The 15,448-nt window shown below is 58.8% G+C and overlaps 1 protein-coding gene across 3 annotated transcripts in view; it reads left to right on the top strand.

Moving 5' to 3' along the window:
• CEP104 (centrosomal protein 104) overlaps window positions 1-15,448 on the top strand; it is a 41,229-nt gene that overhangs the window by 22,724 nt on the left and 3,057 nt on the right. For all 3 annotated transcript variants that reach the window (XM_040459423.1, XM_040459406.1, XM_040459416.1), the window contains 12 exons: window positions 379-546; window positions 1,141-1,314; window positions 2,856-3,032; window positions 5,600-5,806; window positions 6,169-6,285; window positions 8,319-8,358; window positions 8,571-8,637; window positions 9,189-9,297; window positions 11,353-11,491; window positions 11,651-11,718; window positions 14,814-14,896; window positions 14,929-14,933. In XM_040459423.1, coding sequence (XP_040315357.1) covers window positions 379-546; window positions 1,141-1,314; window positions 2,856-3,032; window positions 5,600-5,806; window positions 6,169-6,285; window positions 8,319-8,358; window positions 8,571-8,637; window positions 9,189-9,297; window positions 11,353-11,491; window positions 11,651-11,718; window positions 14,814-14,896; window positions 14,929-14,933 — 1,354 coding nt within the window. The remainder of the gene's footprint in view (window positions 1-378; window positions 547-1,140; window positions 1,315-2,855; window positions 3,033-5,599; window positions 5,807-6,168; window positions 6,286-8,318; window positions 8,359-8,570; window positions 8,638-9,188; window positions 9,298-11,352; window positions 11,492-11,650; window positions 11,719-14,813; window positions 14,897-14,928; window positions 14,934-15,448) is intronic.

Below are 15,448 nucleotides of genomic sequence, written 5' to 3'. Positions count from 1 at the left end.
GACGCGGGGCTCGAACTCACGGACCGCGAGATCGTGACCTGGCTGAAGTCGGACGCTTAACCGACTGCGCCCCCCCAGGCGCCCCAGCAGTCTCCTCTTGAAATGAGCCCAGTGGGCCTCTCCCTGGTCCCCGGGCCCCTGGGCGCCAGCTTCACAGTATTTCTCCTGGCGGAACTTCTGATACTTTCCGTATTTTAGCAGAGCCTTCAGTGTTCTGCGTTAGAGAAATTATTCTTTAAGTGTACGTATTAATTCTGTTCTCACGAGAGATTTTTCTCCGTCCGGAGCAAACAGAGGCTGGGGTCGCAGGGTCCTGGGGGGCGGCGTGACATCACTGAAATACCTGCACGGAGTAAGGCAGCCTCCGGTCTGTGGTAGGTCGCTGGGGCCTATTCCAAGACGTGGTCGTACCGGGAAGATGCGCTGCTCGCACTGTGCAAACAGCTGATGCAGATGCCCACTGGAGCCCCCAAGGAGGAGCTGAAGAACGTTCTGCGAGCGTCCATCTTCCTCGTGAGGAGAGCCGTCAGAGACCTCGTGACCCCAGTGAGTCCCCTCCGCCCCTCAGTGGCCCCGGCTCTACGGGTGAGGCGCCCCCGGGGCTCGGGGTAGCCCGGGAGGGGGCACGGGTGTCGCTGGGAATCAAGGTTCTGTGGCACGAAGCGTGCTCAGCGAAGGGCATCGGAGTCCGTCTCCGCCTGGCCACGCGCCCTACTCTCAAACGGCACCAGCTTTGCCGCGCTCTTTAAAGCAGCATTCGCTGAGGCCGGGCTCCCCACCACCTGCAGGCACTCGGTTGACGTTTTTATGTTTCACAAGCCCAAGGAGCCCGGGGCCGTAAGCGAATCCCCCGACCCCACAGGGGCCGTGACAGTGAGCTCGCCCGGCGGCACCGCCGTCCGCATTTCCCCGGCCCGGCAGGAAGGTCAGGTGCTTGGCGTCCAGGGCGAAGCGGGTGCCTGCTGACACGTGAGGTGCGGGCACGTGTCTTCCCAGCTCGAGGCGCCGTGTTCAGGAAGTGGTTTTCAGCTTGCCCTCTGCGGCCCTTCCCGCAGCACGTGATGTTCAGCACGATGCTCATGTTTATCGTTCACAGTAAATGTCAGAGGAGCGCCTCGGCTTTTATCACTTTCTCCTTAGGTCTTTCAGGCTTCTTTGAAATTGCTGAAAATGATAATTACACAATATATTCCCAAACACAAACTGAGTAAGCTCGAAACGGCCCACTGTGTGGAGAGAACCGTTCCCGTTCTGCTCACCAGGACCGGAGACTCCTCTGCTCGCCTCCGCGTCATAGCTTCCAATTTTATCCAGGTACGGATGCCGCCGTGAAACTTAAAACGGCAAAGAAGCGTGTCACTGCAGCCGTTGGGCCTTGCGAGTTTCTGTCTCCCCAAAGAGCATCACCCATTCTCCTTCGTGACGCCCTGCCCTGCGTCTCTTGTGCTCTGAAAGCTGAGTTTTGCCTTAGATGTAAACTTCGGTAAAGTATAGTTTGGCCCGTCTGGTATTTGTCTGCGTCGACACGCGCTAGTAACTTCTAGTGAAACTAGACGGAAAGCTGAACCAGAATAGGAAATCGGGGGCAAAGAGATAAACGTGCAATGACCTCAGTCTAAGTAGTTGTGTTCTTGCCGTAAACGAGCCTCCTCCAGGCCAGGCATTGTGGGAAATCCCGAGGGAGCTCTTGCCCCGAGGTCCATGCTTGGGCTTCAGCAAGTCTGTGAACCCCGTAAGTCCTGTACAGCATTCTCAGAGCGATCCTTTTTAGTGTGAAGAACCATCGATCTCGTTTTCTTCAACAAACTTGAGTTTGTTGAGTATGAAAAAGGAGGAGGGAGTTCTGCTAATAAGGTAAAAGTGACCCCAGAGTCCTACAAGACACCCCCTCTCGCTTGTGACTCAGTTTGGGGAGATGGCAGTTTTCAAAAGGGGTGTTGAAAATGAGAGCGTGTCTTTCCTCCATGAAGCCGTTTTCAAGACCTCTGGTTTCCGAGTAGTTTGGAGGTGCCGCGGTGCGGTGCCCTCGTCCGGCAGCAGACCGCAGGGCCGGCCGTGAACAAGCTGTGATCGTGGGCAGAGTCCCTCAGGGGCCCGGACGTAAAGGGAACTTCTGGAAAAGCCAGAGGCTGTTTGAGGTGGTGTGGCCTGCTGACTGTTAACGGTTTTTTTTCCGTGTTGCGGCCCATATGCTTTAGTGTCCTGTCGTTTTCTTTCTGTGTCTGGTTGCTGAGCGATACACACGTTAATTACAGGAAGACGTGTCTGTTGCTAGTGGACTTACGTGCTGTCCTGTGAGCCCCCCAAGGCCCCCGCCCACCAGCCGTCTGTGACTGCTGTGCTCTCAGTTGATGTTTCCTAAATAGTAGCACAGCACTCATTTCTTTGAGAATTTTAGAAATTAGAAAACCTTTTTCTTACAGTTGGGAAATCCTGAGAAGAGAAATCTTAAGTTTTCGGTCACATTTTGTGGAAATCTTTCATTTATCTTTGGGTGATCATGGTTTTATTTCTCATGCTTTAGGGTTTTTTGTTTTTGTTTTGAGAAGGAGCAAGTGTGAGTGGGGAGAGGAGCAGAGGGGCAGAGGGGCTGGGAGGGAATCTTAAACAGCCTCCACTCTCAGCACAGAGCCCGACACGGGGCTCAATCCCGTGACCCTGGGATCACGACCTGAGCCGAAATCAAGAGTCGGACCCTCAACCGACTGAGCCTCACAGGCTTCTTTAGGGTTTTATTTTTAATCGGTACACCTGGAATAGAAACACGAGCATATTTGGAGGATCATGCTAAAATTATACTAAGTGGCCTCCAGCGTTTTCCAGTAAAAATTAACAAGTTCTGTTGGTTTTTATAGGAAATGGCCTTGTTTAAGGAAGTTAGGTCTCTTCAGATTATCCCACCTTACTTGGTACAGCCGATAAAAGCCAACTCTTCGGCTCATCTGGCAATGAGTCAGATGGACCTCCTGGCCCGGCTCCTGAGAGACCTGGGCACCGGGAACACGGGTTTCACCGTCGATAACGTGATGAAGGTAAGTGCACCTGTGTGTGTGCTGCCGTGGCCTCCGCACGGGAGGTGGGCCTGGGGTGTGGTGGGTGTCCGGTCACTGCTTGTTGAACGAACAAACGAATGCATGACCTCAGAAAGACAGTCACTGTTTCGTGTCACAAACGAGTGCACCAGAAGTCTCCCTGCTGTTGGCTGTGCCCCGAGTTGGTAACTGGTCTGTACAGATCTTGGCCGCAGTGGACAGGTCACAGAGAGGCGGGTGCCGAGTCCGCAAGAACGTCAGGCTTACGGAAGTGCGGGGAGTTTGTGTGCCTGGACAACCTAGTGCAACTAAGAAGCCGCTGGAGAGACACGGCCACAGCAGAGGCCCCGCGTCCCTGGTGCCACATGGCCCGCACGGAAGCTCCGTGCATGCCACCAGCGTGTTGGCCGGACGCGGACACATGGTGCCCGGTGCAGCCGCCCCGTACTCGCTCCTGTCGGTGCGGGAGGGCAGAGTCTGCGGCGTGATTTCGGTGCCGTCTCTCCCTCCTCTGTGGACTCCGCGTGGAGTCTGTGGACTCTGGCTCCCATAGGAGCTTCGACTTGCAGTCTGTTGGCCATCAGTGGTCGCTCCCGAGCTCCTGTCTCTTCTTCTACAAATGCCAGGGGCAGCCGGTGGTAGCCCCCATACACAGTACCCAGCCGCCTCCACCACTTCTGGCGGCAGCAGCCCCGCGGCCACGGGGACCTCCATGTTTCCCGCCCCCACGTTCACTCCGTGCTCCCCAGCACAGAGCCTGGAGCCTGCCCCGCACACTTAAATTCCTGTTACGGGCGCCCCGCTCCACGGTGCCAACGTCAGCATCGGTTCTGGAAGCTGGCGGGGGCGGTGCCCGCGGCCCTCCCCTGCAGTCCTGGTTCTGGAGGAGAGACAGCGCTCTGGCCCACGCAGGCCCTCAGGGCCACCGCTTCCTCCTGGGTCGCCACCACCAGCTTTCACGCACAACCTGGGAGGTCACTGAATGAAGGAAGCGACGAGAGGGTGGTGAGGGTGTCCTTATGGGCCAGGCTGCTCCCGCCACACTTCCTGTGACCGTACTGGCCCCCCACACACAGGACCTGGGTAGGGTGCCACGGCTGTGTGCACTGAAGAAGGAGGCTGGCCTGTCGAGCCCGTAGCCACATTCGGGTCCATCTGAATGCTGGAAGGAGTGATCCTGATGGAAGGAAAAGAAGAAAGAAATGAACAGAAGTGGGAAGGAGGGGTCAGTTACCGCAGGAGCAAAGTCCCGAGTGGCTCTGGTAAAGACTCAGCGGGCTGGCTGCGTGTGGAGCAGGGAACACATGGGCTTCACGGAAGCCGGACCCAATGGCAGAGGTTCAAGAGACAAGAAGGAATATGGAACGCCCCCTGGACGTCTGAGAAGGTGAAGTGACTGGAAATGCCTCAGTCGGTGCCCTGTGCACCGGGGTCCCCGTGACACCTGCGGTGGCCAGTCACCACGTGCCTCAAGTCTGCAGGCACAGTCCACGCGGCCCACGACTACGCAGGAGAAGACGGGGTCCCAGATTCGAAGGGTGTGCGTGAATGCTGGAAGTGACCTAGCGATGGACCGCACTGTCCAGGCTGGACGCCCAGGGCAGGGACGGCTGGAGGGAGGCGACAGACAGGAGGAGACGGTGGTGGGTGCAGGAATGGACCGGAGCCCCAGTGGGGTTGGGGAGCTGTCAGGGAGGGAGTACAAGAAAGTGGGGAAGGGAGGAGACCTGGGGGCGAGCCGCTCCGGGGGGCGGTGGGGGGTAGGCAGGCTCTGGGGTAAAACCAAAGAGCCCGTGGCCAGGCTGACGCCGTGGGAAGTGAGCAGCCTGGCGCCCAGACCACCACGGGGAGGTGTCGGTCCGCTGTCGCGGCAGCACCATTCTGCGATGGGGTGAACGTGTCACCACAGGTCCCCGTGACAGCGCCTGCGGCCGAAACACATGGGCGTCCTTGACGGAGGAGTGTCGAGCAGGAAAAGAAAGCTCCAGAAAGATAAGCGCAGGATGCTGTTTAAAACATTAAACACACCGTGGTACACGCACACTGATGCTAGTGGACTAGTGGACGGGTAGGAGCTTGCAGGCCTGCTTCGGGAGAGCCACGCCTCCAAGGAGCACAGGAGGACAGTGGGCCCAGGAGGCTTCCACTGGAGACTCACGCCATCACCGCGGTGCCTTGCTTCTGAAAGACAGAGGTCCCGCAGAGACACGGCAGAATTACAGCTTTGGTGATGTGGACGGTGGACGTGCGAAGTTTACCACCTTTGCGCTCCTCCGTGATTGGAATATTTTGTAACATTTAATGTGAAGTTTATGGAAGGTTGTAACCTAAACAAATGCTTGTTAGTGTGTTAAGTGGAAAAGAGTAAAACAAAGTTACGTATACGACCAGAGTTCAATCACGTGTGTGAGACACCCGGTGAGAAACTCTCTGTCATAATGGAATCGTGTGGGTGGTGGTCTGTTTTTTGAATTTTCGTCATGTGCCTTTATTTCTTTTATGCTGGAAAAAATACTGTTATTGTAAGAATCAGTAACCACAAGAACCCCTCCCAACTTTATTTTTAGTTTTCAGTGAGTGCCCTGGAGCACAGAGTGTATGAGGTTCGAGAGACAGCGGTTAGAATTATTTTGGACATGTATAAACAGCACCGGGCTTTTATTCTAGAATACCTCCCTCCAGACGACACCACCACGCGCAAGAACGTTCTCTATAAAACAATTTTTGACGGATTTGCTAAAATAGACGGCAGACCTACAGATGCTGACACGAAGGTACGTTAGTTTGTGTGAAACTGTGGTCTGATCCTGTACCGAAGGGGTTATTTGGTCCCCAACTAAAGTGACAGAGGAGCTCCACGCAGAGGAAACCAGCACTCTGAGCTCAGGTGCAGGCCCTTGCACTTGCTGCCTGTGAGACCCTCAGTTTCGGAGCAACGACAGCTGAGAGAACATGGGCGATTTTATCTGCCAGTAAATGTTTTCAGGCCGATCTGGCGAATTTACTTTGAACCCTCACTACATTGTCAGTGACCGTTCTAACATATAAGAGATGTAATTGAGATGCCGTAATTCCCTCCCAACTTCGAAGACCATCCTAAAAAGCTGTTCTAACGAAAAAATAATTTTCATATCAGGCACAGAAGAAGGCGGCTACAGAAGAAGCGGAAAAACGAAAGAAAGAAGAAATTAAAGCTTTACCGGGGCAGTTGGCAGTGCTCTCCGAAATTCAGGCCGGAGTCCAGCCTGGCAAGGTCAGCGCATCCTTCCCCGGTCGCCGCTGTCGGCCCCCCAGACAGACGCACGGCAGGCTCGCGTGACTTTCTGTGGCCTCAGGCGGGCGGCTGTGTGTGTTCTCTGCTGCGAGTGCTTCCAAAACTAGTCTGGGGTGAATAAAGGGACCTCCCACTAGCTGCTCTGCGTTAGATTCTGGGTCCCCACTCTTCACCTCCGAGGCGGTGGCACGAGCGGCTCGCAGCCGCTAACGTCTAAAAACAGGGCTGCCTGGGGGGAGGTTTCCTAGAGAGGAAACTTCTGGGCCAAATGGTCCTGGTACAAGGACATTTCCTCTCCGGAGCTCCCGGCCTCCTTCAGGGGCAAAGGAGGAAAATATGGCTGAATGTGAAGATGCGATTCCCGTGCACTAAAAAGGGGGGGTTCAGGTAGACGTTCCACCTCAGGGAGCCCCGGGTCCTCCGCCTCGGGGGGACGTCGTCCGCGGGGGGTCAGGAGGTGCTTGGGGGATATAAACACCGGCTGCATGCCACTGATTTCGTAATTTGGTTCCTTGAGTAGAAAGAACATCTCTCTAAAAGAAAGAAAGAGGGAGAGGGGGTGGGCAGTAGCCACGGAGGAGCGTGAAGTGTCAGCTGTGCGGGAGAGAAGGTTCCAGGGCGTGGCGCCCAGCAGCGTCCCTGCCACGAACAGTGCTGCTCTGACCTTCATCCCTTGGGTCCGCCAGTGGGCTGGGGACGGTGTGTGCCAGAGAACAGAACAGGCAAAACTCCCCATCCCCAGGGACCCTGTCCTCTCTTGGCGGCATCCAACAGCAATCCAGATACTCAGGGAGCTTGTGAGAGAGAGCGGGGGACCGCAGAGGAGCGGCTTCGGAGGAGGGGCTGCCGCCTGGCGCCTTGCTCCGGGGGGCCTCTCGTGGAGCTTGTCTTGGGAAAGGCCTGGCGACAGGAGGCCAGAGCCCAAGCCTGAGCACCAGGGGCCCTCAGGGGCGGCCGGAGCCGGGCGGCTGGCGCACGGGGCACCGAAGATAATGAGCTGAGTGGACAGCTGAGTTGACTCAGGAAGCTGAGGGTTTCAAGCAAGAGTAAATCTGCTCTCCGAGGCCTTCACAGGGCCACCAGCCTTCACGCAGGAGGACTCCTGAGTAGTGCCCCCAGCCTGGAGAGAGGACCGTGCGGGCAGAGGCGAGGAGGGTGGCCTGTGCGTGCGTGAAGTGCAGCCTAGGATTCGCCGGTGGGCTCATGGAGGTTGCGTGGGGGGAGGGGGAGAAGCCCAGATCTCTCCCGGTTTGTGCCCCAGTTTGCACCTGGGGCACTGGAGCCTCGTCCACAGCAGGGTGGGCGGGGCAGCTGCTAGGCCTGGTCAGGAGAAGCCGGGGCCTGGGACCCCCAGGGAGAGAAGGCTGAACGCTTGCTCATCCACACAGGGGGGTGGCGAGCTGGGGGGCCAGGGAGGGCACCCCTAGCATGAGCAGCTAGGAAAGGGGAGACGGCTGAGGAAATGGCGTTTGAGGGGCACCCTGGGCATCCACAGGGCAGGGCGATGGTCACGTGCTGCCCAGAGCTCACAGCACCAAGGTGAGCCGCTGGAGAGCCAGCGGGGAGCAGGGGAGCGGTGAGGGCAGGGGAGCGGCAGCAGGGACAGGAGCCTGAGGCAGGGACTTGAGAGGGTAAGACACGTATTTGGGCGTTGGGAGCTCACAGAGCTGTGTTACTTGTTGGTAGAAAGTCTAAAAACAGGGCCGCCTTGGGGGCTCAGTCAGTTGAGCATCTGACTTGGGCTCAGGTCATGATCTCGCAGTTTGTGGGTTCAGGCCCCGCGTCGGGCTCTGTGCTGACAGCTCCGAGCCTGGAGCCTGCTTCCGGTTCTGTGTCTCCCTCTCTCTCTGCCCCTCCCCTGCTCATGCTCTGTCTCTCAAAAATAAGTAAATGTTAAAAACAAAAAGAAAAAAGAGAGTCTGAAAACAGAAGAATGTGCTTTCAGGGTCAACACACCCTGGACAGACTGTGTGCAGCCATTTGTCCCTGACCTTTCTGCTCTTGTGTCTTAGGAGGCGACGGCAGGCCCCGCGCTGGAGGCAGACAGTCAGGGTAGGTGCTCGGTCCCCTCGGCCATTCAGCAAATACTGGAGGGCGGGACATTGTACGACCTTTGTTAACTCACGTGCTTTTAAGTGTATTTCACACCAAACTGGTTACTAAAACTTTGAAAATAATTTCTACAAAAGGTCATTTTAAAAAATAACCTTTTTTTTTTTTTTTTTTTTTTTTTTTTTTTTTTCATTTTTTCTTTCTCATTTCAGATACGGAAGGAGGGAAGGCAGCCGCACGTCCTGCCCCGGAAGTCCCCGCCGCTCACTACTTAGATAAGTGCGTGGGGTCATCCTCAGCCCAGTGTATAGAGATGGAAGGGACCGGCCACATAAAACGCGACTCAGTAGATATTTTCGCCCCAGCGCACTGCGAGCCTGTGGACTGATAGGCTCGCGTCACTCATTTGTACAAGTTGGAAAATTGCCCTCCACGCAGACGGGCTTAACTCTGGGTGTGTCCGGTTTCCCGCACTTTCCCCAACACTGCTTGGCGGCCGATTGTCAGAGGGCTGTTAAAGGTACCAGATGTGACAACAGCAAAGCACATCCCCTGTGCGGCCGCCACAGCGCGTGTGCAAGGAATTTCAGTAGAACACCTTTGCCTTTTTTTCCGACGCAAGTTAGCGTTTCTGCCTGATTGTGCTGGCGGGTTAGAACTTGTGGGACCCGAAGCCGACTTGTGTCAAACAAGTGGGCCGCGCCGGGGGGGGCCGGGGCGGGGGGGCCCACGGAGCCTCCGGCCAGGGCAGCAGGCCGCCCAGGGAAGGCGAGGGCGCGCGTGCGTCCAGGCCCCTCCGCGCCTCATCTCTCGCTCCTGTCTCGTTTCAGTTTATGTATCTTCTGTGGGGAGAGGAGTGAGTCCTTCACGGAGGAGGGCCTGGACCTGCACTACTGGAAGCAGTGTCTCATGCTGACAAGATGCACCTGCTGCAGGCAGGTCAGGCGCCCGGCCGCACGCGGTCCCTCCACAGCCCGTCACAGACCTGCCCCACGTGTAGCGCTCCCCGGGCAGAAGTCGCGGGGAAAGTGGCTGAATGGCTGTCACCCCGTTTTCTTACTTTTTCCCGCTAGTTTAAGCGAGCCGTGTCCCACGTACGTAAACGTGCAGGCGCACCTCAGCGGTAGGGTTCCGTTCCGGACCACCCCGGGAACACACAGAGCGCAAGAAAGCGAGTCACGTGACCTTTGTGGCTTCCCGGGGCGCAGGGAAGTTACGTGTGCTGTGGCCTGTGGTCTGTTCAGTGTGTGAGCCGCACCTATAAAACGACGTGCGTGCATCACACACGTACTAAAAAACACCGGCCAGCATTTGGGCTTCTGGCAAAGTCCTGTTCGCTGATCACAGGTCACCGTCACACGTACGACAGTGAAAATGTTTGACGTGTTGCAAGAATTATTAAAAAACGTGATACGGACGCAAATGCCGCCGGGACGGTGGTGGCGAATGACCCCGTCAGTGCAGGGTCGCCGCAGCCCCTCTGTCTGCAGAGAACGCGGCATCTGCGAAGCACGTGACAGGAGGTGCCCGTCCATAAAGCCATGAGTGTGAGAGCCCGTGGAGCCCCCACAAAATAACACACCCGTGTCCCCAGCACCCAGGCCCCTCAAAGTGCACCACCTCCCCCCGCCCTGAGTCACCCCACCGTCCTGATTTCTGACACCACAAGTTAGTGTTGCTTGCGTTTTGGGTTTACGTGATAGAACCCTACAAAATGTACCTACTTTATGTCAGGTTGGTCTTCCAGCTTTATAGTGTTCCGTTGTTTGAGCAGTCCACGATTCATCCCTCCATCCTACTGTTTTCGGAACTCAGGTTGCGTCCGGTTAGAGCCTATCACGAATAACGCTGCCACAGACATTCTTGTATCGCTCCCAGTGCGCCTGCGAACGCGCCTTTTTGGGTGCACCCCCGGGGGCGGAGTGGCTGGGCGAGCCAGCGCTGGGCTGCGGGGCTGACGCAGGCCGTGCTCCGGAGGGGTCTTAAGGGCGTGGGGGGCTGTGCCACATCCTCGCCAGCTCCGTGGTTCCTGCCCACAGTGAGGTGCGGCCCCTGTCCATCCATCTCTTGGCCACCCGAGCGCCCTCTTTTGTAAAATAGCTTCTAGTCTCTTGCTCACGTTTTGAATTGCGTTGCCGGTCCCGCTCTACTGATCTGTAGTCATGCTTCAGGTGCACGGACCGGAGTCCTTGGCCAGCCCCAGGTGCCATAGTTGCCCTCTCCCGCTTGGGGTCTGGCCTGTTTGTCACCCCAGCGTGTCTTTTAAGTTTAAACGCTGTCCACCTTGTTCTTCTTGCCCGTGGTTTACGCATTGTGTATCTTGTTTAAGAAAACTCCCACCCCCGGATTTGCATGTCTTCTCTGATGCAGTAAGGCCTTCCTTTTAATAAAGGAGGAGAATGAACTTCTGGCCTCTACCTTGGGGCTCTTGCAGGCTACACAGCAGCTCTCAAGTAGGCAGAGCCCCCCCCCCCCCACCCCCCACAGCCTGGCAGTGCAGACTTCTAGCCTCCCCCCAACTCCCAGCCCGTGTTGGTGGCTGGATTCCCAGCAGGTGTATGAGTCCGTGCATAGTGGTCACTCCTGCTGAACGTGCCTGGGTGGTGAGAGACTCTCCTAACAGTCTTTGTGTGACCCCGTCTCTGCACATTCCTACACGCAACAGGGAGGCGGGATTTGAACCCAGAGGCCACACGGCTAAGCTGTTCCGCGGCTTCCTGCGTGTGCTGCGGGGGTTAGCCATCGCTCCTCCGTCCCCCACCTTGGCAGTGTCCTCTGTGCGCTACCACCATAGCACGAGGAGGGAGACACGGGGGACACGGGGTCTTCAGCAGAGTATAGCGAGCACCCGAGGAAGCCCCCTGGGGCCGGTGGGGTCAGGACCGAGTGAGAGAAGAGGTGTGCGTGTTCCGCCCCTGGGGAACAAGTGCAAGGTGGTGCCGCACACGCCCCGTGCTCTCAGCACCCTGCTTCCTTCTGCATTTCTGGATGCAGGTGGTCGAGATCTCCAGCCTGACGGAGCACCTGCTGACCGAATGCGACAAGAAAGACGGGTTTGGAAAGTGTTACCGCTGCAATGAGGCTGTTCTGAAGGAAGAGCTGCCCAGACACATAAAAGCAAAGGATTGTAATCGTGAGTGCCTGCTCGGCCCCGCCCAGACCCCTCGGTGCCCGCTCTGCCCCGGGCCCTGCCCGGGGAGGCCCCTCGTGGAGCGCTGGCCCGTCCCGTGTCTATAGCTCCTGGCTCAGGTCTCGGGAGGAGCTGAGCCTTGTCCCGCTGATGCCGTTTCAGCCGCCAAACCGGAGAAGCTGGCAAACCGCTGTCCTCTGTGCCACGAGAACTTCTCACCGGGGGAGGAGGTGAGGACCTAACTGGAGCGTGACCCTACCCGGGGCTGACCCGGCGACGAGGCTGTCAGGGCTGGGCCGCGGGTGGGGGACCGTGAGTGTTCGGGGAGCACCCCGGTCCTGCTTCTGGTCCGCCTGACATGCTGTCACCTGCCGTCTCCCGTGAGTTCTCCCTCCTGTAGCGCCGTGGACCCTCTGCGGGGGCCTCAGCTCTGGGTGGGTGAGCGCGAGGGCCTTTCGCCTCTGTCTGGGCGCGGCACCCCTCTGTGCGCTGGGGCCCTGAGTGGCGTCTGGGCCAGACGTGCGGGTCTCTTCTCATTACTGCCATCCAGCCCAGTGCAGTTGGGAGGTTCTACCTCGCAGACGACTGCAAGCTCTCCTCCCTTCCCCGGCACCGGCGACTCTGGCTTCCGGGTCCCACCCCCCTCCTCCCTGGGCCCCCTGCTCTGACCAGAGCAGGTCTGAGGCTCGTGTCGGTGGTTCAGCTGACACGACAGTGGTGATGTCCTCCACGTGCCAGGCAGGGCGGTTCTGGGGACCTGCCTCTGGCTCCGTCGCTTCCACTCCAGCCCCCTTAACCGCTGCACCTGCACTTCCCCACGGGTCCCGCCGCGGGCTCTCCCTGCCCCAACCGTCTGGGATGTGCCCACGAGACGGCTCAGACCCAGCCGTGCTCTGCAGCTCGCCCTCGACCTCTGAGAGCACATAGCAGACGGGCCTGCTCCCATGCCGTCGTCCCAGGCCTATCGTCCCTCTCCAGAAAACGTCAGATACACAACACAGTGCGCGGCAGAGCAGAGGGGCCCGCAGGCACCCCTCACGTCCCATCGCCAGCTCGTGTGGCCGTGGGCTCACAGCCACCCCTGCCTCATGTGCACCCAGCTGTGGCTCCCCGCCCAGGCCACACTGAGGTGCAGCCAGACAGCACGTCGCTTCCTCTGGAAATGCTCTGCCTTGGAGCTCCGGAAACAGTGCTCGTGGAGGCGCTCTCGAGAGCATACCCCAGCCTCCCCTCGGGGTCAGTGCTCCGGCCCTCGCGGAGGCCGCACGTGGAGACTGCTGGATGTGTTTCTAAGTAGCCTCCTCTGTGTGCTCTGTTTTAGAGTTTGGTGAGAAGCGGTCTGCCTGGCAGGGTTTCCCGTGGGCTGGGTTTCCCGTGGGCTGGGTTTGTGGATGGCCTCCCTCCCGGCACCGTTAAGAGGTCGTTCCCGCCCGGTTCCTATGAATCGCAGGTGGGCTCTATAGGCCGGGTCCGTTTAAACCTCAGACTTGCCCGCAGCCACTTCTTAGCCAGTGGCCCGCCCTTCCGTGACCGGGCACATCCCACGACCGTCAGGGACCGTCAGGGACCATCAGGGACCGTCAGGTCCACACAGCCCAGCCTGCCACCCTTCAGTCATCAGCTGGGCCGCCGCTTCCGAGAGAAGCGTCCCTCCCTCTGCCCTGCAGTCGCCCCCGGGCGAGAACGTGTGTGCCTCCCGCAGGGTCCACGGGCTGCACAGGAGCAAGCCGCTCACCAGCGTGTCCCTTAGTGTCGTAAACACGCAGACTCAACCGGTGTCCTGCAGCCCCTCTGAGGCCTGAGTCGCCTGGTCTCTGGCCAGTGCAGCCTCTCGGGCTCCTGGCCTTTTTGGTCGGACCCCGGTGTTCTCGGCACCCCCCGGCTGTTGTCACGGTCTGCCCACTCCGTGCCGACCCTGCCCAGGCCGGCCCCGGACCTGGGCTCCCTCCGGTGGAAATGGATATTTTAGAACAGCGTCGGTGTCTCCCGTGCTCACAGCTACCGAGTTGGTCACTGTCGCTGGCCTTCCCGATGGACAGAGCCGGGTGAACATGCTAACATGACCACCTCGTGAGTTCAGCCGAACATTTCCGACGCGTCCTGTGTCTCCCGGCGTCCCCTTTCCCCAGCCCAAGGGTTGGGTTCTCAGAGCCCCGGAGATGCCAGACCCGCCTGCCACCCGTCGTCCACGCGCACTGCGCGACCCCACACGCAGCACGTGCCTGGCGGCAGTGCCCAAACTCGGGGCCGCGAGTCCCCGTTCACGTCCTTTCCGTGTCCCCTGGCGGTGGGGGGTCCACGAGCTGTTTCACGGCCACAATGCATTTACAGGCACCTGCTTTATTGTGTGTTCGGTTTTCGGGGGGGGGGGGGGGTAAAATTAAGTCCTGTAATTATATAAAACACTCGACCAGTTCTGAAGCCTGTCAAATGGGACATATGCAGAGAAGAACAGACCTTCTTCTGCAGACCTGCCCCTGCCCACCACCCCTCCTTCCTAACAGGGCCGTTTTTAGTGGTTTTCCCTTTTAAAAGTCGTGTAAGTAGTCCTCACGTGCACACGCCTTCTCTCTGTTCGCATGTGAAACTCAGGCTTTGTGTCCGGGGTCGGATTTCTACCGCGACACTAGCTGTCACGGGACACCCGGTCCCTGTGTGGCTGCCATCATCTCCTGCTCCGTGCGATGCAGACCTCAGCCCCTCTCCTCCTGGCAGCTGTGTCCCCCGGCGTCTGACAGCTCGCGGCTCCAAGGCCGCCAGCAGGCCTCTCGGACTTCTCTGCTTGCTCTCGGTTCAGTGGTCCATGCCTGCAGCCAGTCACCACGCGCTTGGCGGCTCAAACATCCTTCTATGATGTCAGTTTCTGTGGGGCGGGAGTCGTGGGCACAACTGAACAGGTCCTCTGCTCCAGGAGTCACCAGGCCGCAGCGACATGTAGACTGGGCCGCATTCTCATCCGTGGGCTCGGCTGGGGGGGGGGGTCTCCCGAGCCCCCCCAGTGCTGGCAGAATTCTGTCACTACAGGACTGGGGTCCCTGTTTTCTGCCGGCTGGCAGCCAGGGGCCACTCCCCGCTCCTGGAGGTCACCCTGCCCCGTGTACTCCCCAAATCCACTCACGTGCACGTGCTTATGTGACAACAGTCCGAGCGCGCTGTGCTCGGAGGTGACGAGGACCGAGGGGCTCCGCGTGCCGCGTCAGGATGTGAGGTGCGGCCACGTGGGGAGCTGCGGCCGCCTCTGGTTTCAGGTCTGACAGGAGCTCAGCTCGTCTGCTCCCTCTCGGTCGCCTGGTTGACGCGGCGTGTGCCTCCTCTTTTGTTTCAGGCGTGGAAGGCTCACCTCATGGGCCCCGCCGGCTGCACGATGAACCTGCGCAAGACGCACGTGCTGCACAAGGCTCTGCCGCCAGGTGAGTCCTGGGGCCTTGCTGCACGTGGGTGCCGCGTGGCGGGGCCCCCGCACCTCTGGGGTCACACAGACGTGCTTCCCTCCCGTCTTCGTGTCCGGCCGATGGCCCCTAGCGAGTAGGCTGATGTGTGCCCAGACCTCTTGTCGTCAGCAGGACGCTCGCTCTTGCCTGAGGGCTCCCGCCGCGTCCTTCGGGCGCACGCCCCTGCTCCCGGCTCTCTGCATCGCCAAAGCCGAGCGCTTGGAAACAGACGGCTAGTAGACTCACAGATATCGCCGCTCCCTGCCTCGTAAATTGTAATTGCAGCTGCTTTGTGTTAGATTGAGAACGCCGACAGGAAAGCAGGGCGTTTTTCATTAGAAAATTCTTCCTGACGAAAAACCGTGGACGGACGTTCTTACTTCAGGGGCGTTAATAAGTGAGAGAGTAATAAAAACGAGTGTGACGGGATGTGGGCTCTGGGCTCCACCTGCCAGATACCCGGCCGAGGGCTGAGTGTGGCTGACGCCCCCCCCCCCCCCCCCCCCCCCCCCCCCCCCCCCCCCCCCCC

Source organism: Herpailurus yagouaroundi, unplaced genomic scaffold (genome assembly GCF_014898765.1).
Source record: "Herpailurus yagouaroundi ecotype Mexico unplaced genomic scaffold, PumYag 77, whole genome shotgun sequence".
Lineage (NCBI taxonomy): Eukaryota > Metazoa > Chordata > Mammalia > Carnivora > Felidae > Herpailurus > Herpailurus yagouaroundi.
This window is presented reverse-complemented; position numbering and strand designations above follow the sequence as displayed.